This window comes from Etheostoma spectabile, unplaced genomic scaffold, assembly GCF_008692095.1.
Source record: "Etheostoma spectabile isolate EspeVRDwgs_2016 unplaced genomic scaffold, UIUC_Espe_1.0 scaffold270, whole genome shotgun sequence".
Taxonomy (NCBI): domain Eukaryota; kingdom Metazoa; phylum Chordata; class Actinopteri; order Perciformes; family Percidae; genus Etheostoma; species Etheostoma spectabile.
The window spans coordinates 159,078-182,272 of NW_022605574.1; the positions used below are offsets into that span (position 1 = coordinate 159,078).

The following is a 23,195-nucleotide window of genomic DNA, read 5'->3' on the forward strand; positions in this document are numbered from 1 at the left end:
TTGGGGAAGTGTGCTATTACAAGTTACTGTCTCATAAAGCCATCCATTTCAACGTGCAGGTATAGTATGAAATAACTGTGAGTGAGAAGTGATGCAAGGCAGGTAACGAGCACGTTACGAGCAGAATGGAGATGGCAGCCCTCTGGACATAGCAGAAAGTCACACACACCCATGTTGGCCAGTCCAGTACCTCCGGGATCCACATTCCCAGAATGTCGGTGTCACTGGCGAGGTCCTGGCCAAACATGGCCTCCATGGTCTCCTCGTCCAGGTCCATCTCCAGCTCTTCATCCAGGTTGAAATCGTACAGGGCTCCCGGATCTTGCTGCTGTTGGAGGGATGAGACCTCCCGACGCGACTGGCTGTGGTGAGCCTGCACCGAGCGGTACAGTCCAGCTTAGAAGGAGAGGAAGTTTAAAGTGAAGTGATGGAGTGGGAGGTTTATCTGCAATTTCCTTAGACATAGTGTAAAGAAAGGTAAAAGATGTCTTTGTGGAATATTCTTACCAGCGCGGGCTAAAAGCGTGCGAGCAGCCAGGTCAAAGCGGTGTTTCCTGCCGACAGCAGAGCGGCCTCTGAGTGGACCCCCGCTGGAGGCTGAAGCACTGTCCTGCTCCAGACCATCCGGACTACAAAGTACACAAATATAGACATTTAATATATAGAGAGACGCGACAAGGTCAGATTTGAACCCGGGCCGCAGCAAAGGTCTCAGCCCACACTGGGTGAGCTAGAGGTCCCCCTGCCAATTTCTTCTGTTATTCAGTATAAAGTGTAAAACTGAATGATGTATGGAATAAACATCACACTCTGCTTTTTTATCATGATTTCAAAGTAGAACATACAGTTTAAAAGACTTCAACATCCTGCTGAACTTTTCAGGGTTTTTCACTTAGTTTACTCTCTTTGATGGCTGGGCAGTGTGTGTTCGTCACATTGTTTTGAATTATTAATGTGTAGTTGCTAATACATTTCAAACCTACCCACAGAGTCTGTTCTACATACGAGAACAATTTGTTCATAATGGTCTTTACTTTGCCCATCTTTTATAACAGTACATTTTGTTGCTGCTACTAAAATTTTGATAGAATTATTTCGATTTAGAATTAAGACAATAAGGTCTTCACGGTCCAGTTCTGAGGGACAGAGTTCCGACCAAGGACCTGAGTCAGACCGAGTCCAATAATGTGCAGTGTACTCAGGTCGATTTTACTGCCACGGGTCTGCGTTTCAATATGTCTAATATCGAATTGTACTCTGTATCGGTAATGTAATTTTAGGAAATTAGTTTTCTATAGAAAAGCTTTCTTGCAATTAAGTGACAATCGCTTTGAAATGGATTCACAGGTATTGATAAAGATATGATTGACAAAGAAAATGTTTATCTTTCGTCCGTCTTTCGTCTCCTGGTGTGGTCTGTTGCATAATGTTGTTGAACCTCTATTTAACTCACAAAGCCCTTTCACTTGACACTTCCAACTGTACCTCTCGATGAAGCCCTCCTCCATTTCTGAAGTATCTGCACTGGCGATGTCTCCAGGCGAGCACAGATACGGGCTCCTGTCCAGAGATTTGCCTCCAGCAGAGGCTGTTGCACCCGGACAGGATGAATCAGACCCATCACCCCCAACACCGCTGCCTCTGGTGTGAGGCTCGTCGTGCTCATCCTCTGTACCTGGATGCTCGATCATCCACATGGCCAGCACCGTGATGTTCTGAGCGTCTGCTTCTCCTCGAGCGCCTGAGATAACAGGAATACACACCGGACCCATCAATAAACCACACAGTGATAGTCATACCACAATATTCAGAGTCATATCACACAGTTTCTTGGGGAAATCATAAATTCCAAGCTTTCATATACAACCTGCTGTGCTTTTTTAGGTCATGGTTAAAGTACTAACATCAAATTCAATGCCACAATTATTTTATTCTCTGCTAATAACAACATGGTTGTTTTGCATTGTGGATTTACTTGGTATAAAACAGACAATTTTGATAATCATGTGTTTTATATAATTGTAAACTGAATATCTTTGGGTTTGAAATGTTGGTCAAACACAACAAAGATGACAACTTGAGATAAGGAGGAGATTGTGAGGAGCATTTGTCTCTGTGACTGACCGGTGGCTTCCAGAGCTTTGGTGATCTGGCGCAGGGAGAAGCCCATCTCCAGTAAGGGCACAGCGATGGCAGGAGGAGGGGGGGATGTCGACAGCCTGCTGCTGGGGTCTGACATAGCTGTAGCAAATAACCAACACAATTAATGAAATTGTTATAAAACATGGGATATAGGTTTGAAAATCACACTATGTGTTTGTAAATGTGTAAGTATCTGTGTCTTTTTTAATCTATTGATGTGGACAATCACTCGGAGGACCCGGCATGCTAGCAGCATGGCTAAATGCTAGTTTGGTTTTAGAAGGTGCATTGCCGCCACACAATTGCCACCCAAATTTAAGTGATACTCCCATGCTGCCCCACAACCCTACACTGAAGGCCACAATGTTTGATTTGGTGTGAATGCAGTCGAAGGACTAAGCCCACTATTTAAACCATCATGTAATAATTAAAGTTATGCCTATATTTACTGTCACTCACTAAAACTAACCATTTATATCATTGAGGTCTAACAAATGTAAAACATTTTCAAATATATTTTTTCTAAATGGTTTGAAACCTGCATTTTTTACATTTATGTTTACTAGCTTGCTGTTTCAGTTTTCATAAGCAGAAAAAGTCAAGGCAGATAATCTGTCAATCTGCTGGGCATGTGTGGTGAAAAGGTCACTGCTGTGTTGCAGATTAGAAACTAGGCCAAAGTTAGTTTGATAATCACCAGCTGGATATGAATTTTACCAAACAGAGAGCCTAATGTTTATTTATGGTTAGGTATTAGACTTTTATCAGGAGTGTCAGTTCTGCAAACATGGTCGTTATTTATTTATTCATGTTGTACCAGTCCAATATGACAGTCAGTTGAAATTGTGTTGCAAGAAAACTTGTTTCATTTGCTGTGAATCTATTTTTGATACGTTTTCCAGTAACTTTTGTAATTTTACATGTTTAAAATATCAGATTTGATACTGATATTGCAATATTCATGTCAATACCATGCAACCCTAGTTTGCATCAATGACCGTGATCAAACAGAGAGTTCATTTAAAGATCATTTTCTTTGATAAACCTTGTGTTGTCATTGAGGATATCAGTCTTCTATTTGTTTTTATTAACTCAAAAACACAGTTAACAAGGTAGAAAATGTGCAGTTTGTGTTGGCTTAAATTGGCAACAAGCTGTTCAAGCTTTTCAACAGCACAACAGCCATGTTTACATGCATGGCGGTCTGGCATACTTACAGGTACCCGTTCTGTTTTGTGGTCTGGAGGTCTGGGAGTCAGGAGACGTGAGACTCTGCCGGCGGCCGACCTCATCCGAGGGAGAGGTTGGCAGAGAAGACACCGGAGGGGTCTGAGCTCGACGGGTTGGAACCAGGGTAGTAGTCGGGTAGCTTGAGAACATTTGCCTGTCACATCACAGAGACGCATTAAAATAATCATCTCGGATTAATCATACATGACAAACAAGGCTGATAATTAACACTAGCTGACTGACAATATGTGCAGCCATCTGTTCTGACCTGAGGAGGCTGAGAGGCATGACCCCCGGAGACTCCGAGGCAGGGACAGTCTCGGTGTCTGTGACAGGTGTGGTGGCAGTGGTGGTGTCCTCCAGCGAGGAACTCATGAAAGAGGTGGTGCTGGAGGCAGAGGGGCTGGTTGTGACTGGGGTTTGTGCCAACTGCTCACCCTCTATACCTTCCCCCTCACCTTCTGGTTCACTTCTCACTCCTGAGGGAAATGACAAGACAGACAAAGCTGAAAAAATGTTTGTTATTTTTACAGTAAGAACTCTCCAAGCACTAATAAACAACATAACATCTCTACATATTCTCACCTGGCTTGGCCTTTCCTCCACTGTGCTCCTCCAACAACCCATTCACGACCAGTTTGTAGATCATGGCCTGTGCCCTCTCCAGGTCTGCCAGGCCCAAGGCCCGCTTAATGGGGGAGCGCATCACTGCCCGCTTTACCATATGGCGCATTAGAAACTGCAGAGCCGCCCGCATCTCCACTTCTTCCTGGCATACTGGCGAGGTGGCAGCGGTGCTTCCACTGGTGCTGGCATTTAGATCAGCATTGTGCCCGCTGGGTGCTACTTCAGGTAACACCTGGATGTCAGAGGAGAGAATAGAGAGGAGAGGTGTCAGGTATGAGATTTTACTCACATCAGCCACACAGATTCTGTATATCTGCTCCATATTATTTTAGTTATTCTATTCGTACAAAAACAAAATATCAAAACAGGGAAGGGGGTTGAAAAACAATAAATAGCTCAACATTTTGATTTGTTTTTGTTTTTGCAGAAATGCACTTATTCACTTTCTTGCAGAGAGTTAGATTATATGAATACTATTGTCACATCTGTCTGTTTTAAATAAGACTCCTTAGAGACTCATTTAACTGCAGAAGACATTCCAACACATGAGATATAATAGTATATCTGTGAGTAATAAAGTGAGTAATAATTAGGCCGGCACGATTCGGATAAAAATACATACCACAATTCTCTGACACAATTCTTTTGTCACAAAGGGCAATGTGTATTGCACAGATGAACCATGACAAAACAAAACAAATTGGCAGTACCAAACATGGATTTCTTTTGGAAACTATAGCACATAGCGCATCACCACAAGCCTGTAACCACAGAGGCTTCAATGAAGAGAAGGGAGCGCTATAAAACCTATTTTATACAGTCTATGTTTAAAACTCACAGAAGTAGTAGCGTTTGTGATGCTATGTATTTTAAGATTGAATCGCAGGTAAAGGGGTGACTAAAGAGCGCAATTTAAATACAATTTATTGTGCAGGCCAAGTAATAATAGTGCTTTAGAGGCTCTAATAGGCTAGCTGTTTCCTCATGTTTTTTTATTTATGCTAAGCTACATAACTTCATATAACAGATAAATACACCAGTGGTATCAATCTTCTCATCTAACTCTCAGCAAGAAATCAAATTTGTAGATTTCCCAAAATGTTAAACTATTTGCCTCAAGAATTTTCTGATACCACTAAAGAACATGTGATTGAATAAACTGCTCTTGTATGGGCGTCCAGATAGCTCAGTTGGTAGAGCGGGCACCCATATATAGAGGTTTACTCCTCGCCACCGCTGGCCTGGGTTTGACTCCAACCTGCAGCCCCCCCTTCCCTTTCATGTCTTCAGCTGTCCTGTCAAATAAAGCCCTAAAATGCCCAGAAAAAATCTAAAAAAACTGCTTTTGTAAAGGTAAACTAAACAAGCTGCAGTACCTTTGGTATAAGCAGCAGCTCAGCATACTTGCTACAGCTAAGCAGGGCGCTGAGGGTCTTCATGGCTCCCAGGTAGAGGTAGGACAGCTGCACAGCGTGGATTTCCGACTGAGTGGCAATGGAGGAAGGAGAAGGCTCATGACTGCGGGAGCCATGCTCGTGCCCTTTCTTCCTGTTCCCCTCAGCAGGGGCATGAGGAGCTGCAGTGAAAAGGGTCTCATTTCCGCCTACACCTCCGCTAACCACAGATGAGATCTCATTCTCGGACTTTGAGTTGGGTGCCGCATGTGCTTTCATCTCATCCAGACTGTGGGACACCCGCAGGTCAGAGGTCGTGGTGCTTGGAGCTGCTCCAGGCGAGGCTCCAGTGTTATCCTTTTGATCATTACGGTTGTGCCCCTCATTGTCCGTCTTTTCTTCGTTACTGGTCGGCTCGTGCCCGGTCGAGGCTGCGTTGCGATGCTTCTTGTCGTGGCGTCGTGCGCTGAGCTTAACGGCGGTTTCCTCGTGGATGCTGGTAAGGTAGGTGAGGTCCAACAGCAACGAGGCGGTGAGGCCACGGAAACACGCCACGTCAAAGGGCAGCGGCTCGCAGGGTTCCAGGTTGTATAGTGGAGTGTCACTAGGCGACCAGAAAGTTGGGAAGCTTTAATAGAAGGGAGTGGAGAATGAAAAGAGACAGGGGAAGGAAACACAAAGTGAGGGAAAGGGCAGGAGAGAAAGAGCACAGCATGCAAGACAAATACAGAGAAGGAATGTGTGGGTACTGGGTATGGCAATAAAACATGCCCCTCGATGATGTTTTGGACCATGCAGAAGTGTAATGGATTTATAGTGACGCAAAAGGGCAAGTCAATAACACCAACATAGAAACAGTGAATTAATGCAAAGGAAAATAGAAGGTGAAAAAGTGATTAAAAGGCTAAAGGACACAGAATGTCAGATGAATGTGATTACAGGCAGTGAAGAAACATTTAGCCTCAACAGTGTTTAAAAATACACTTTATCAGCCATGTGGTCATACTGTTGATGACTGTATGTCTAGACAACAGCATTTGTCACATATGTAACTAGAACAAAACAGTCATGCATATCACTGCTGTTGGACCAACACTAATCTTATAAGAATTAAAAGGTTGTTTTTCACATTATACAAGAAGTAAAAGCAGGTTCCAGAGGCCTAAATGTCACAAAGTAAACCTTTTTCCCCAAAAGCAGTGACAGACTAAATCTGGCTGAAATTGTAAAAATAAAAATAAATTCCTAACTAGTTTGCAATTTGATATCTACAACATATACCAATAAATAGCCAGGGCTGGCCTTGACTAAAGAAATTCTTAGTCGACTAATGGACAGATCTATAAAACTGAGTTTCTCTGCATAAAATCATGCAAAAAGCACCACTTTAAATCTTGTGTTTACAACAAATGTGCTCATAAGTTTTGATTGATCAACTAATCGACTCAGAAGGGCAGCCCTATAAATAACAAATACATGTCAAAGAAAAGGGATAAAAAACAAGGCAAAGCAAACCGTTCCAGCCAGTACCTGATGGTGATCTCGGCCTCGTCCCACTGCACCTTGGCTGAGGTGCTGCCTTCCTTCACCACACCCAGCAGAGTAGCATGCCTCCCGGTCTGCTTGTGCACGCAACGCCCACCTACACGTAGGCCTGCATCCGCCCCCCCGATCACCGCCAGAACCGGCCAAACTTCTGTACAGAGTGTCCTAAGGTGGTGCTCTGACAGCTCGCCCAAGCCATGCTGCCGTCCATGGCGTCCCCTCTCCTCCTCTGTTCTCACTGGTGTTTCTTGGTTTTCTTTTTGGGCGTCGTGCTCCTCGCGGCTCTGCACCGAGCGACTCTTTTTCAGCCTCTGACCCCCACCGCTGCCAGATGCACTGGCGGACTCTCTGAAGCAGGGTTTGATTTTGTGAAGCCGCTCGATCATGGTCTTGTTGATGCGATGGGTCCAGTGGTCAGTGCGATGTAAGATACGGATCAGCTGAGTGGTGGCCTCGGCCAGGACAGTGGCCATGGGGCTGCAGACTGGGTCACCAGGTAAGAGGTCTCGAGGTGTTCCCCTCATTTGCATGTCACAGATCTTAACCTAGAATTTTTTTTTAAATAAGCAGAATATATAAATTATATTTCAAATAAATGCAGAGCTACTACATAGAGTAAATAAACAAAAAGGCAACATAAAAACCAACTAATTCAGATAAGATAAGTTGTACACTTTTTAAAACAGAGCAGAAGTAAAATAGCAGAACATAGCAGAAAAAAGATTTTTGATTTGGCAGTCTGCACAATAATTAGCATCAAAACTCGTTAGATGATTTAGCTGTTAAAAAGGAAAGACAGGGCACCCCACAGATGCTTGAACCAATGAACACACACATTCTCTTCATCTCGCTCTATCTTCTGGCATTTTTGGCTTGAGAATAAAATGAAATTTTAAAAACATCAATAAAAATGTTTCATTATTAGCATTTTGTCCCTTAGTGCCAACGACCAATTATAGGTAGGTTAAAGTGTCCATATTGTGAAAAAATTACTAATTCTGGGATTTGGGGTGTTACTTTGGGTCTCTGTTGCTTCCACACACATACAAACTTGGAAAAGAACTATGCTGTTTTGAGTGAGATACGGTTTCTGAATGTCCTCTGCCTTCAGTCTCCCAGCTGATCCTGCCTTGTACTGACCAAAGTTAGAGAAAGAGTTATCAAGCTGATGTGATCTTACCTCGCTACTGCGCATGTGCAACTCCTAACAAAGATAGTAAACAAGTGAGATGTCTCACTCTGCAGCTAAAGCAGAGACCTAAACACACAAGGTGAAAAGAGGATCTGCAGCAATGTGCAGTACAACTAAAATATTATGTTTTTTGAAAATTAAACTATGTAAACCTATTCTGGTACCAACTCAAAATACAACTATGAACCTGAAAATGAGCATAATATGGGCGCTTTAACTATTTTAATTTAAACACTAAAGCTGAAGTAACTGTTGTGTGACTGTAAACAAACGACAAGCAAGCCAGCAGAGGTAAAATACCTCCTGTAGATGGAGAAGAAGTATGCTTCTCAGACAGGTGGATGGTTCTGTGCTCTTACCTTCTCTCCTGGGTTACTGCTGTAAAACATCACACAGGGATAAAGCTCCGTGGCGTCAACGTCTTCAAAGGCTAACTTTGGTTCCTGTGGAATCACAAGTTAGAAGTTAGGTGTGGACACAGAACCCTGAGGAGCTACATGGCTTTTCTTGTTGATATATGTTGTATTCATGAATTAATATGCATGTGTATTTTTAGTATCCCAGTAAAGAGGCTTTATTCCTCTGTAGTCAAGTGATTTATCAGATATACTTTGATAGGGATTGACATAGAGAAGTGGCTCAAACAAGAGGCTAGCAATGATTAGGTTTGTAATAAGGTTAAAGAGTTTTTATCGATAGATTTTTATTTTAAATATAAACAGAACCTATATATACACACAAACATGATAAACTGCTGCGTGTCACATGAATATAACCCCAGTCTTGTCATCTGAAGACTAAAGTAGATAAGTTTGCTAGAGTTTCTGATACTGAGCCAGAGTCTCTGACCTCTCCGTTCTTGCCAAAAGAGATAGTCCTGGCCTCCATGTCCATGACACAGGTGATGAAGTCTCCCTGCGTGAAGCTGCTGAGTGTCAGCGTTTGCTCCCCGTTGTGATACAGGTTTCCGCTGTATGCTCGGTACAGCCACATATCCGACGTGGTGCGGTGGTTGAAGTCATGCACGGGCCATCGTGAAACGCCTACACACGTACCCTCATTGCCTCGGTTCTCCTTCACGATGTAAAACTACAAAAGGAAATTAAATGTGGAATGAATCAAAACAGGGAGATGAAAAAAGGAGATAGTTTATACACTTTCCCATCAATTAAAGACCGGTCTACTACTACTGTAATCATTTAATAATAATTTGCAATTAATTGAGCCCTGTTGTGTTGATTAAGATGACTTTATAAGGGGTTCTCTTAAAATGTTACCAAAATGTACAAAGAAACTGGACTTCAACAGCAAAAATAACGCTGTTATCATTTTTGTGCCACATATGAAGCTTTAATAACAGTGTACCTTCCACTGATAGCATCCAGAGGAGATACCAGTAGAGGCCAGGCCATAGCCTTTACCCCCACTGCCGTGCGTCAGCCCCTGGCCATTTTCTACCACACAACACTGAGCCTTCTCTGGGTCAAAGGACACTTCCTGAATGGGAAGGTTCTCGTCCTCCTCCTCCGCCTCTCCCTGCAAGTTAAAAAAATCTATCAGTCACTCAAACAAATACAAGACACATGGATAGAGAAGGAAAATAGTTTGTTTCTCACCTGTAGTTTAAGTTCCTGAACTTTTTCTCTAATCTGGATTGAGTGTTTGGCTTGAGCAATGGGAGCTTCCCACATGCAGTCAGACAACAGGGAGAACAGCCGCTTAACAACCTAGAAGAGAACAAAATAGATCAGCTCACGGGCTGACTAAAGGTCCATTAATCAGAACTTACAATAAAAAAGTAAGGGGCTTACCTGTGTCATTTGGTCATCCTCCATATTGGCCTCACAGGCAGGCAGGACAGCTTCCAACACATGAAGAGCTAGGAGCCGAGTTCTCAAGTTTCCCACCAGAGGGACCCCTGGAGGTAACAGCCAGGGTCAATGTCTCAGCCATGTTTTTACTTTTATATGTGTTGTGTGAGTGTGTGTGAGTGTGTGTGTGTTACATAAGCTGGTTGTACCTGAGCAGCATTTCTGTGCAGCGATGTTAAGCAGCACCTCAGTCCATTTAGGGGAAGCCATCTTGGACTGGATGGCCTTGGAGGACACCACTCTCCTGAGGAAGACGAGGAAGTCTCCAAGGTGAAGCTCAGCAGTATGCTGCTTACGTACCAACGCTGGAAAACAAGAAAAAACAATACAAATACAATGTCATTAAATACAAACCTTGGTTCACCTTTACTGCAGGTTCAGTAAATATTAACAACATATAAAAGGGAAAATAAATAAACTACTTTCTTTCTTTCTTTCTTTCTGGTATAAAAACAAGTTTTAAATCAGTATTTAACAATCTGAACATTGGCTGGTTGTATATCCATTTTAAATATCTTATGTATACATGTATTATTTGCTTTGTCAAGTTATCAGCTGCTATATTTAGTGTGTACTGTAACTATGGTCCCATGTTTGTAATAGATTACTTGACAAAACTTTCTCGTTTCTTGATTATACATTTTCAAATGATTATTATTTTTTAGTTTTTTTGTTATCATTCTTGCTAACAAGGTTAATTTATAAGTATCATTTAGTTGTTATGGAATAAACTGAAAAACTGTTTTCAACAAATTTGTTTGATCATAGCTTCTGTTGACAAAAAATGAAACTACCCACATGAATGTAATAATGGCCACATATAAAGGATGTTTGATGTATTATCACACACGAGGGACCACACAGCTGCCTCATTAGGTCACTAAAAATGGAATGAAAAGAGTAGTGAGAACAACTTTCTTACTCACCTCTGAAGTCTTTCTTTTCAGAGTCCGCGCTGTCCTCCTGTTTGTTGTCTTCCTGGTCTTTTCCAGACGATAGAAGACTAACTCCTGCCTGAGACAGCAGGTTCTTCAGCTGACTGCAGAGCAGGTCCAGCAGCGACTGGACAACTTTGGGACTTAACTTGTCTGCATACGTGCTGCAAATGCAAGGAAGAACTTACGCTGTTAATGTTATCTTATCTTGCTGATGTCACAGCGATTTCCTTTCTCCAGTTTTAAACCTCCTCAATCTCTTACCCAGTGCTGATGGCCAGTATTTGCAGCAGGCGGGTGGAGGCCACCTTAAGGGCGGTGCTGAGCTGAGACACTCCGGGTTTCTGCAGGAGCTGGAGGGGCTGCCCCAGCATCGTCTCTGTCCCGCAGAGCTGGGAGAGCACGTTGAGCAGGCCACTGGAGATGGCCAGGGAGACGTCCACTGGCTGGTAGCGAACACTCAGTGCAAACACAGTCACCAGCAGGAGGCGCTGCTGGGCTTCTAGGATGGAGAAAAGACAAGAGCAAGAGAAAAAAGCATCAGGCAAAACTCTAAATCCAAGTTCAGATCCAGTCCCAAGTATTGCAGTGTTTTAAGGAGACTAAAGCAAGCTTAAGTAACCCGTTTTAAAAGCTGGTCACACTCGCGAGCCACAATGGGACAAAAAGTGAGATAACAACCTGAATAATTTTAGGACAATAAGTCATTGAGGCTTTGCTTCTGGGGATGCACAGTAGTAGCCTTTTTTACCTATGTGGTGCTTGTTTGCCTGCAGTGCCCTCTCCAGTGTGACAGACAGTTGCTGGTAGATCTTATGAACGGCTGTCTGGATTTCCATCTGGAGGCTCCTCTTAGCTGCTCTGACACCATCCTGCAAAAGAAGGATGCACTGGTATGTTAAAATAGAGATTAAAAAAGCACAGACAATATGGTAACTACTCTCTTATGAATCAAACACAATCAGTGGGACTTCTGCGTACTGGCTGAAAATGTATTAATCCCATACCTGATAGTGATGTAGCTGCACGCTCTCTCTCTTCAGCCCTCCAGTCCCCACGGTGCCGAGGCCAAAACATCCTGCCAGGAACTGCAACCTGACGGAGGTGAGCAGGGAGGAGGACTGGAAGGCACTGCTGGATCGATCTGCATTCCCCGGCTGACTGCCCTTCTCCTCCATTCCAGAGATCAACACCACAATCTGGTGGAGTGCCTCCAACCGCAGCTGGAGATAAAACACATCCTAGTAGTCAAGTGGATATTCTAACAGGGTCACAAGAGCAACTCTTGGAGTGTTTTCGTCTCATTAATGGAGAGCAGCAGACAGGATAGGGAAGTCAAAAATTATTGAGAAACGTACTAAAGCATTGTTAGTTGTGGTGTTTTCATGGGCTTGGTTGACAATAAGAAAGATTTAGAACATCACCAGCCTTGTCCTTTTAGCAGTGCTGTTATGAAAGGATGTTGCAGGACAAAGGGTCATAGAATAATCTCAACCTCTACTGAAGCATTCAATCCCTTATGAAACCCCTTAAAAACACGAGCATCACCACAACACAAAGAGTTTTATGACAAAAGCGTTATAAAAAAGTACAATAATCACCGTGTCTATTGTCAAAATAAATTAGCGTTTTAATTTCATGGGGCATTAAACCAATAAAAGATGCCCAAAAAAGTCCTGAGAGAGCCCCTCACCTCTCCTCTGCTCTGTTGCTGTTCCATGGCCAGGATAGTTGCCTGTGGGCTGGTGGACATACTTTCTTCCGGCTCCTTGAAGGCCGGTGCCAGGCCCAAATCGCCACTGATGAAGCTAACCATGTTGTCAATGAGAGCATGGATGCCCAGTGTGCGGCACAGGTCCAACTCGGAGTCTTCATAGGAGTGTGCTGAGCTGTAGGTCCTCTGGCGGCTGAGTTTGGCCCGGAACCAGGACTCAGCCAGGGAGTCTGGCGAGCTTTGAAGTAAGCCTGAAGACAGGAGGAGAGGAGAGAGGAGCCGTTCAGATGCATGTATAGACAAGATAACTCTTTTGATGGATGGGCCATGTTCCTTTTAAGCACTTAGGAGCTATGCAGTGAAATGCATTATTACTCTATAAGAGTTCATCAAATGGCCAAATGCTGATTCTTCATGCGGGCACAAGCCTTTATCAGCCATTATGGATTCATCTTTAATGGGCGCACTGAGTTTCCAATACCCACTGAGGAAAGAAATGCCGCAGTTGACAAGTGAAATGATAATCAGAGCTGGTGTTTCCATATGACAACTGAGAGCACTGACGTTAATGATCAGTACTAATGATTTGTTTTTAATTGCAACTGGTAACTCCATGAAAACTCTCACAAATCATATTCTGCACATAGAATAAGCCTTCATTGTGTAGAATAACACACATTCCAAGCAGAAGATGCTGTTATTGTTACAACAGGCACATCTGTATGTTCCTTAACTATTTCTGCGGCCTATGCATCAGCTCAGAGGGCAGAATATGTGTGTTGAAGTGAAGCTCAAAACAAGGCCCTCATTATGAGAGATGAATGAGGGGCATCACAGTGATGAAAGTACGGGCTGACAAGAGGAATAAACATGCCATCGTTTACTTGGTTGGAGTTCCTCTTGTGTTTGGGGCTCAACTGCCCCAAAAGAAGTAAATAAACTATCCATAGGAATCAAAAGACAGAGAGACAAGAGTAACATATGACTCACAACCTGTATTATACTTACTCGCAACATTAGTCAGGTCTGTCTTTTTAACATCTTTATTACCTCTCTTTTTGTGAGAGAAAGCCAAGTCCAGGTCAACATTTCTCCTCCCACTCTGAAAGAGAAAACGGAGACAAAGATGTAGCTTTCAAATTACTACATGACTGTACACAGACCTTAAACACAGAAACACCAATGAGTATAAGTGTGTGAATGAGAGTGTCTGCTCTACCAGAGTGTATCCCTCTTCGTCTGACTCGGGCTGAGAGAGGTCAGACTCGCTCCTGGACTTGATCAGCCTGTAACTCGGGCTGCTCTGCACCGAGCGGCTCTCTGCACTCAGACTCTCACTCCTACACACACAAACACAAACACCACACACACACACACACACACACACCACACCACACACACACACACACAACAACACACACACACACACACCACACACACACACACACACACACACACACACACACGCAACACACACACACACACACACACACACACACAGAAACTAATTCATCATCTTTGTCAAGCCAATGCAACATCATACAAAAGTAACCAAACAAACAAGATATACAATTATTTTACCCCCCAAAAAGCATAATACATCACCTTTTACCTATTGTTTACTATCGGTTAACATGTCTGTGTATGTTAAAGATGCCACAGTAAGGAGATTTTTTTCCACCGCAATCTGCAATCTAGTTTTGGGTTTATTTTTCCCTGAATCTGGTATGAAAACAAACTGTACACAATACATTTAATATGATATAAAATTATCCAATTCGGCACTTTTGCTTTTCACTTTGGCACCAAATCCTCCACCTTCATCTTGTTGTTTCCCTAGGTGCTGCAACACTGCTGTACAGAGCAGACACTTTCACTGGGATGTTAATACGCAAAAATTATCTAAAATAAATATCGGTATATATTATTTGATATGTTATATTTATTCCTATATTTTAGCTTCTATGCCATTTTATGTCATAAATTGGTATTTTTAGATGCATGTTTATTCTTTTTTATACATATTTGTGTGAGCACTGTTGGAGAGAGCCTGAACTGTATGTCTACTATAAAAAAAGGGAAAAGTAATAATATGTTCATTATGACAGATTATATCAGGCAGATAAAACTTGCTGCACACCACGAGCCCAGGAAACATGTTAAAAGAGAAAAGGAGGTTAAGAACTCTTTTATCAAAAAAATTCCAGCAGTGGACCGACATCAATTCGAGCCAAAAAACCTGTTACAAGTCAGGATTTACCCACAGGGATTACTTTTGCATGTTTATATTGGCCATGTTTAATATGAACATCTGATATTGCAACATTATTCTGTGTATATGACAAGAAATTAGGAAAAGCATAGTAGGTGTCCTTTATGCACATCAAGTAACGTAGAAGATTTTGGTTGCTGTTATGATTCCTCCTCTCATTACTGGCTGGAAAGAGATTCATCCCTAAGTGATTTTAATGTTAGAGATAAGGGACAAAATCAATAGTCCTGCACAAAAATGCATACAGTCAGCGAGAGCTACATACAATATAAGGCTTCAGCAGTCTGAGTCAGCCAATTTAAATCTTCCAAAGTCTCAGTCTTTTTAGTAAAAAGCTCCCTCTTTTTGTTACTAGAAAATTCTGCACTAAAAAGAATAACTTTAGAAAATACCAACTTGATTTGTGTAACTCTGTTTGCATCATATTAGCTTTGGCTGAACTTTAGAATGCATTTACAGCATGTATAGTACAAGAACTGCAGACTTTGCCCCCCCATCTCATACTTTGGATTTGCTTTAGGAGAGGATCTCTTACAATCACAGTGACCAACAACTGTTCCGGTGCTCATTTAGGCATGTGAGTGTTGTTATAAAAAAATTAACTTTTATACTATTTATAGTATTCATTTGTTAAGAATTATAGAAAAGTCAACCATGTTTAAAACAACAACCACATGCCTATATGAACACTGAAACAGTTTCAGGTGATTTTGTGAGGAAAAGGTGATAATGAACTTTTCTCAGACACAAGCTGACTTGATTGGCCCTTCAGTAGAGGAATACATTCACAGCACAAAATCCACAATAAAGAGGAAACCTAATTTATAATCTGTCAACACATGAGTTTGAGAGAGTTTTGAGTTTTGATTAATCAACCCCCCCCCCCTCCTGTCTGCACTGTATGCAGGTGGGCAGCACTCTGACCTGGTCATGAAGCTCAGACACTCCTGTGTTCCAGTGGCTGACTGGGTCTGGCCCTCTTCCTGATTCTGCTTGGTCATCTCACCCAGAACGGGGCTTACCCCCAGCAACAGCATGGCACAGCGGTGGATCACAGAGTTACAGGCTGCTGTGTACAGGTCCTGGCCCTCTGCGAGACCTGTACTGCCCCTCCTCCCCTCCTGAGACAGAATGGCGTCCTCCTCTCCGCCTCCTCCTCCGCTCCTAGAAACAGAGCCAGAGCCCAGGCCTGTGCTGCTGCTGGCTCGCTCTCTATCCCGACTGCGAGCTACCTCCCGCGCTGAGAGGAAACATTGAAAGATTTCTGTGTGGTGCAAGATGCACATACACAAATAAAGCACACACACACACACACACACACACACACACACAAGATGCTGGGTTAGAGGACAAGCAGCATGCAGCCGCACGATACACTCAAAGTTTACTAGAGTGCAAAGTTTATTACCAATGCACATGCGAATGCAACCCGTCAAAAAGTGTCCTAGCATATTTTAAGCGACACGTTGGATGACAACAATGAAATGCTTAGGGGTGTCACGATTTAAATCCAAGATTCAATATGACTTTCGATATAAACATTTTGTTTTCAGCTCATGTTCTATGTTCCCCTGTAGACAGCTGTGATTTGGCTAGATGATGTTTCCAAAATCTTGGCTGGGGGTTCTCATTAATTTCCAGTAACTTGTTGCTGTTTCACTATTGTCACTGAAATTGCTGTTGCTTGGCTGAGGTTAGCTGTGGACATCGGAGACCAGCACACAATGATATTTTTAGAAAAGTACACTCTAAATCAATTTGAGGGTTGTTTGTGCACTATTAAATTTACTCGATTGTCGCAATAAGAGCCACTAGTATTTAACAACAAAAGTTTGAGTTTCTCAAAATTAACAAAGTACAATTGAGTGCACCACTTGTTTAACAAGGTGCACCTGAACGCACCATGGAGTCCTGTCAGAGCTAGAGTAGCCGCCGTCAACTGAATAACATACACTTCTAATCAATGTACTGTATACACATCGGCTACTTAGCTGCAATGCTTTGTCATAAAAAACAATTAGGGTCTTCACTGAATTCAAAACTAAACTTTCTGTATATGATTAAATTAATATCCAAACCATTATAAACTCCTACATAAAACATCGGATTGGAAAACTGAATGTGCTTAACATTTTCCAGAACTAACCCAACATGACAAAACATTCAACAGGATACAGCGCCAAGCAAATAAAGTAAAAAACAATTGCTTAGCATTTTAACCAGTTTAACAACTGTCGCCATAAAGCAGACTTGGATGAATGGAACAGGCAAGATAAAAAAAAAAAAAACTTAAATGAACTGAAAAAATGCATTCTGTACCTAATGATTAGCACACTGAAATAAACAAAATAAACAACTCCAAGCAGGTGTACTTACTTCCAGCCGTCATAACTTCGTGTTCCCGGTCTTCCTCTTCGTCATCTTGCTCCTGATGGCCCTCCTCTCTCTCGCGGTCGACTCTCTCTTCCAGCTCTGCCTCCTCGTCGATGGTGCGTGTGAACGAGTGCTCCTGAGGGTCCATGTCCAGAGAGTCCTGATTGTCTGAAATCTGACAAAGTGTAATCAAATGACATCCATGAGTGCATGTGAAAAACATTTTGTTTCATAATTGACCGTTTAAAGGTGCCCTGCCACACGTATTTCATTACTTGGTGGTAATGTCTGAAGTTCAACCATGGACTCTGTAACATTTTTACCTTGGTTACCTAGCTTCAAGCCATTCAAGTATGGTATAGAAAGCCTGCAGGAAGACTCAACTCCCATTTATATTCAACGAGCTAAGCTGCTTGGCTCTGATTGGCTTACAGCTAGCCAATGACAGTCTGGCTATCAGCATCTTTTAACCAGCGCAATTAGGCAAGCTCATGAATAGTGTGTTCAATGAGCTCAGGCAACATGACATCAGACTGACCAGCTGTTGTGATTGGTCTGATTTCTCCACTTTTTCTTTTCAGTGGCTAGAGCTGACAGAGGAGCTAGCAGTTCATTTTCACATTCACCACATAACACAAACACATATGGGCCTGACATACTTAAAAAAATTCAAGTAAAAACGATTTTGTGTGGCAGGGCACCTTTAAGCGTTAATGGACAATAGGGATTTAAAAACAAATTCATAAAACGTCATTTTGAAAAAAGGTTTGTTGCGTGGTGAAACAAAAGTCAATACAATCTATTTCTTATCATTTTAAGCTCTTTTTTATGCTATGTTCATGGCTCGCCGCTGGACGGTGCTCACAGCGGAGAGCTTCGTGACATATGCCACTTCATTGGAGAGGATCTGCGGGTTAAATCAGTCGTCCTACACGCAGAGTATGCCAGGCAGACACACAGCTGACAACCTCGCATGTGGCTGTAGTTGGGACAGGCTTCGATATACGTTCTGCAGACAGCAGCAGACTTGTGTCGGTCTCGCGTACGTGCAAGACCTTCCAGTAAAAGTGGCTGCATGTGTCCACAACAATGCATGCAACATTGCGAAATTGCAAAATTAGCATCCATATTTCAAGAACAAAGCACCTACTAGCAAAGAAAGCATCTTATTATTATTATCTTTAAGAGACTATTTAGCCAAATGCAACTTTTGTTTACTCACTCTCCTCTCACGCGAAGAGGATCTCGTCTGGATGAAGTCCATATTCTTACAAGCCAGCAGGCGGTTTCGTACCTTGTAAACACAGCGATACACCTCTGCAAGGGCCTTAGATGGTTGGTACCTGATGGGAAAATAAAAATATACTTGTGACATGGAGTGTTTAATTTAGGCTAGCGCTGTTAGACAGTGTGGAAACCTTGTGGCTGACATTTTATAAATATTAAGTTACCGTACCTGCCCTCTCCACAGGCTTGGCCCAGCAGCCCTGTGTGCTTCAATAAGGCTGCTAAAGCAAACCTGGACACGGTGTCCAACAGGGACTCATTACTGAGAGACGCATTGTCCCAGTCTGCAACAGGATATACAGTGCAGTCAGATACTTTTCAAGACGAATGCCTCTAGCGTATAGATTGTAGAAGTCATGATATGCCTAGTTAAAAGGTTAAAGGACCTTTGCTCATGGCGTAGTCCTGCATGTTGATCCAGAGGCTGTTGGCCGGTTCTTTAGAGGAACACAGAGCTAAATCCACCAGGAGGCTCAAGTCAGGACGCAGTGTGCAGTCAAAGGGCTTCTGCTCTTCGTTACCGGACAGTGCTGCTTCCAGTAATGAGCTGATGCAGGTGTCTGGAGGACACAAGAGGAAAACGTCAAATGAATAATGGAAAGGAAAAAAAGAGCAAAAGAAGAAACATTCATCTACAAAATATCCCGCTGGAATTTAAATTTAGGAAAACTTATTCAAGTGTTTTTACTGTATGTGTCCACTCCCTACCAAGCTGTGGGATATCCATTTCCAAGCCATTGCTGAAGAGGGGCGTTTTGAGCCAGTAACCAGTATCCTGTTCCTCCAGTGAGGTGGGAGCTCCTTGCAGCATCCCACCGAGGCAACGGCCCACCAGCAGGGCAACAGTCCTCTCCAGATCCACGAGCCACACCCAGGAAAGGGCCGGCTGTGGCAGGGACATCCCCGACGCTGGCTCGGCAAAGTCAGAGGTACCTGAAAAGTCAGAATAGTTAGTGTAGTGGAATAAGGACAGCATGAATTCTACTGGGATAATTAGATATTGCGAGCTTTACAACTTTTGATTTGTAGAGTGAAATTGTCAAAGATCACAACAGAAACTAAACCCTAACTTCTACAGTTACAGCCATTTAATATCCCCAAAAATACAAAACAAGAGCACTAAATTAAATGTGTGGCCTACTCACCAACCAAACGGTCTTTAGGACAAAAGAGAAAATGCTAAATTTAACATGATAAATCTTTGAATCGTATGTTCAACATATGAGCAACATATGTTCAACTTAATTTTCATTGAAACAGAAACACCACAAACAGCAGCAATATACATTATTGTGTAGTAAATACATTTTTGATAGTGATTGCAAGTGAGATACTGTAATAGCTAAACCAGGCCTAATGTTGTTATGAAATGATAGTATTCAAAGCTAACTTGAAAGCTTGGGGAAAAGCTAATGAATAAACTTTCAATTAAGGTTGCTGCACAGTACATGTTTTGATGATGTGATGCACGTAATGGTTTTCTTCGAGAAGCTTCATGTTTCATGCTCACCATGAAGAGGCCACTGCAGCTCCTGGTCCTCCAGAGGGGAAGCTGCAGGCAGCAGCCTGTTGAGGCGGTCCAGAGGAGGCAGCAGATCCAGCAGGTGGCTGAGCAGAGGCCTCGCCACCGACACTGGAAGCAGCAGCAGGGAGTTGGTTATCTGGCACAGCATGCTGCCTGCCGCTGACACGTAGATCACATCTGGAGATCAGAGAAACATAGTCAATTTTTTGCGGGTTTAAAACAATGGTACTGACGAAAAGAAAGAAACATCAACTGACAGATTGTGTCAGATAATTAGGAGTTCTGGGTTTGGATCTGAAGTGAAAAAGGTGAGAAAAGGGTTGGTAGGGTAATTCTTATTTCTATCATTTCCGTTCACCATGACTATATTAATGTCAAAATATATATCACCTAAATTATTCGATTAGATTAGATAATACTTTATTCATCCCACAGCGGGGAAATTCCTTTGTTACACTAGCATTCTCTACAATGAGAGTAAAAAACAAATAAACAAACAAGTAAAAACAGGCAACAGCAGACAATGAGCAGCAGGTAGACTGAAGTAAAGTGGCGTCTAATAAAGGTTTAGTAAAGTAAAGTGCGGTTGCCATAGTACAAAAAATACAATATTGCAGTGTAAGTAAGTGACCTATAAATTAAATTGAGTATGTAATTAAAGTAATAATGCAAAAGTAGGTAACCATAATATAAGTTATTTTCACCTGTGACCATAAATAATATTGAAAAAGTAAGTACTTGTAATGGAAAAATATAAATACAGATAAAGATAAACAGAGAGTGTGTGGATTAAATGAAAAACAGGAAGAGAAACTCCAACATTATCAGGTGGTGCAGGTGTTGTAGAGTCTGACAGCGGCCGGGATGAATGACCTCATGTTGTTTTATGCAGTTTAAACTAAACTGACTTTGGGCATAAACATGGAAACAGAAACAATGAAAGCTTTTTATGATGAACAGGCAGAAGTGAGCTAACAGAGGATAAGAGGGTTAAGATATCAACGCAGTGAGATAAGAGGAGGCATTTCAGCCTCGCTGCAAAAGAGATTAACTGCTCCTCTTCACCTTGTAGCTTCTCTCGTATGCTTCCGTTCCAGGAACTCTCTTTTATCAGAGCAGCCGAGCGAGAGAAGATATCTGTGGCGTGAGGCAGCAGGAGCTGCAGATGCTTGTGGAGTAAAGCCACACTGCTGGAGTTCTGCAGGAAAAAAACACGAAGATGATAATGTTGTAAAAGTCATCTTTACCAACCACAACAAAGTGGCTTTTCAAAATATCTCTCTGGTCTTGAGAGAAAATAAGATCCTGAAAATACAAACTTACAAAACTGTGATTTATAAACATGCACAGCCACTGAAATCCACTCCATTAGATCAGGAATTAGCTCAAAAAAAAGAAAGAAAAGCCATACAATTAGGATGTACTTTGCTTCATGCATCAGTTATTAAAATGTGTTTACTTTCAAGAGCCATTGATTTTACGCCTCACGAACGAGATCATGTGAGTTGTGAAATTAGATGGCAATAAGAAGTAAACAACTTCATGATCAACATCATGGGGCATCTGCCTTTCAGCTCAACAGAAACATGATGTAATCCCACCAGTGTTGCTTGAAGGCATAAGTCACAAATGGCACTGGACCGAGAACTCCGTGGAGACTTTTTTATTGTGTAAACACCATTCTCCACATAATAAAGCTGTTGTCTATGGAAGAGAGAGTAAACGTGTTTGAACAGGTTGCACATGAACAAACACAGCGGAGTGTCCGTACCTCAGTGACAGAGTTAATGTGGCAGTACGCTAACAGCTGCTTCTGCAGAGAGCACAGCAGTTGGTGGAGGTGAGCTGGTTGGCTGCTGTCCGACGAGGACAGGCCCTGCTGCAGCTTATCACTGTTCTTCTCTAGTTCACCAAACGCCTGATCCTGCACAACACAAACACACACAAATCAGATAGAAACTACTACGGGCTAACAGTTATTGCAGGTATAAGAGGTATCTTCAGAGATGAAATATGTTTAACTAGTAGCCAAAACGAATTGAGGAAAGATGTGTTTTTTCTTGGGGTGTAACGACACATTGATCAGGATCGATATATCAATAATCCAATATAACTGATGCAAATTGAAAATATGTATGATGTTCCTCTTTTGAAATTTCCACTTCATAATTAGACATGTTATTAAAAAGAATAGTTGAAAGAGCTCATAAAAAACAATGTCAAATCATATTTTAGATGCTTTTTGTGAGTTGATTTAAATGTACAGATTGTGTTGAATGGACCGATATTATTTCGTCTCAAATCGATCGCAGGACCCTAAATTGACTTTGTGATGTGAGCAATTATCATACAGTTGTCCAAAGAATCAATATAATATCTTATCGTGAGAAACTTGTGATTAACATCCAAAGCGTTTTCAAAGTGCTTTCATAGCAGAAAATCTTCAGCAAGCACCAATTTAATCTTGGCCATCATCATATAGCTGGTTATAAAAATTACAGAAGAGCTAATAAATGGATCCTGAATTAAAAGCAGCCTTAGACCCAATGACCTTCATGGCCAGATTCAGCAGTACCTTTCAAATTAGCCACTCAAGTGTATCTGTTTTGTTTCTCCTTAAGCCAGTTTGTCCTTCAAAAAATGTTTATTTTTAGATTTGTTATCAAACTGGAATGACTTATTATGTTCTACAATAGATAGCATGAGCTAATTATAGAGGGTGAATATTACATTAGAGTTTCCTTATGAGTTAGACAGAATCATCGCTTTCTTCCACCCCCGGCTTTTGTGATCTGGATTCCAGTTATATTCATATTTAGGCCACCAAAATGTCATTACTGGCTTTTGTTGAATTGTTTTCTTAGCCTAGATGTACTTTTTTCCATTTGTGATTTTTACAAAAAACAGAAAAACAGAGCTCTATAGATGAAGAAAGGAGTAAGAAGAGCAAAAATACAGCGGGGAGGCAATGAGTCCAAAACAAGTGACTCAAATGCAGAAAGCCTTGCAGTCTAATCGTCATTCTGCTCAGGCCTGCATAATCACAACCACTTGGAAACAGCCTGTGTGTCTGTGTGTGTGTGTGTGT

At 42.1% G+C, this 23,195-nt stretch overlaps 1 protein-coding gene across 11 annotated transcripts in view; it reads right to left on the reverse strand.

Moving 5' to 3' along the window:
• Positions 1-23,195, reverse strand: part of herc1 (HECT and RLD domain containing E3 ubiquitin protein ligase family member 1) — a 77,106-nt gene that overhangs the window by 35,935 nt on the left and 17,976 nt on the right. For 4 of the 11 annotated variants that reach the window (XM_032510679.1, XM_032510678.1, XM_032510672.1 and 1 more), the window contains exons 15-45: positions 21,879-22,031; positions 21,173-21,305; positions 20,093-20,284; positions 19,291-19,515; positions 18,969-19,142; positions 18,752-18,866; positions 18,518-18,638; positions 17,299-17,470; positions 15,847-16,186; positions 13,870-13,990; positions 13,659-13,752; positions 12,630-12,901; positions 11,944-12,159; positions 11,688-11,808; positions 11,201-11,438; positions 10,928-11,100; positions 10,151-10,306; positions 9,942-10,048; positions 9,747-9,857; positions 9,496-9,666; positions 8,980-9,219; positions 8,490-8,573; positions 6,924-7,483; positions 5,376-6,021; positions 3,958-4,231; positions 3,641-3,878; positions 3,360-3,526; positions 2,125-2,241; positions 1,486-1,741; positions 508-629; positions 170-396 (exon numbers count right to left, since the gene is read on the reverse strand). In XM_032510679.1, coding sequence (XP_032366570.1) covers positions 170-396; positions 508-629; positions 1,486-1,741; positions 2,125-2,241; positions 3,360-3,526; positions 3,641-3,878; positions 3,958-4,231; positions 5,376-6,021; positions 6,924-7,483; positions 8,490-8,573; positions 8,980-9,219; positions 9,496-9,666; positions 9,747-9,857; positions 9,942-10,048; positions 10,151-10,306; positions 10,928-11,100; positions 11,201-11,438; positions 11,688-11,808; positions 11,944-12,159; positions 12,630-12,901; positions 13,659-13,752; positions 13,870-13,990; positions 15,847-16,186; positions 17,299-17,470; positions 18,518-18,638; positions 18,752-18,866; positions 18,969-19,142; positions 19,291-19,515; positions 20,093-20,284; positions 21,173-21,305; positions 21,879-22,031 — 6,336 coding nt within the window. The remainder of the gene's footprint in view (positions 1-169; positions 397-507; positions 630-1,485; positions 1,742-2,124; positions 2,242-3,359; positions 3,527-3,640; positions 3,879-3,957; positions 4,232-5,375; positions 6,022-6,923; positions 7,484-8,489; positions 8,574-8,979; positions 9,220-9,495; positions 9,667-9,746; positions 9,858-9,941; positions 10,049-10,150; positions 10,307-10,927; positions 11,101-11,200; positions 11,439-11,687; positions 11,809-11,943; positions 12,160-12,629; positions 12,902-13,658; positions 13,753-13,869; positions 13,991-15,846; positions 16,187-17,298; positions 17,471-18,517; positions 18,639-18,751; positions 18,867-18,968; positions 19,143-19,290; positions 19,516-20,092; positions 20,285-21,172; positions 21,306-21,878; positions 22,032-23,195) is intronic. The other 7 variants (XM_032510683.1, XM_032510677.1, XM_032510675.1 and 4 more) reach the window with 6 other exon arrangements.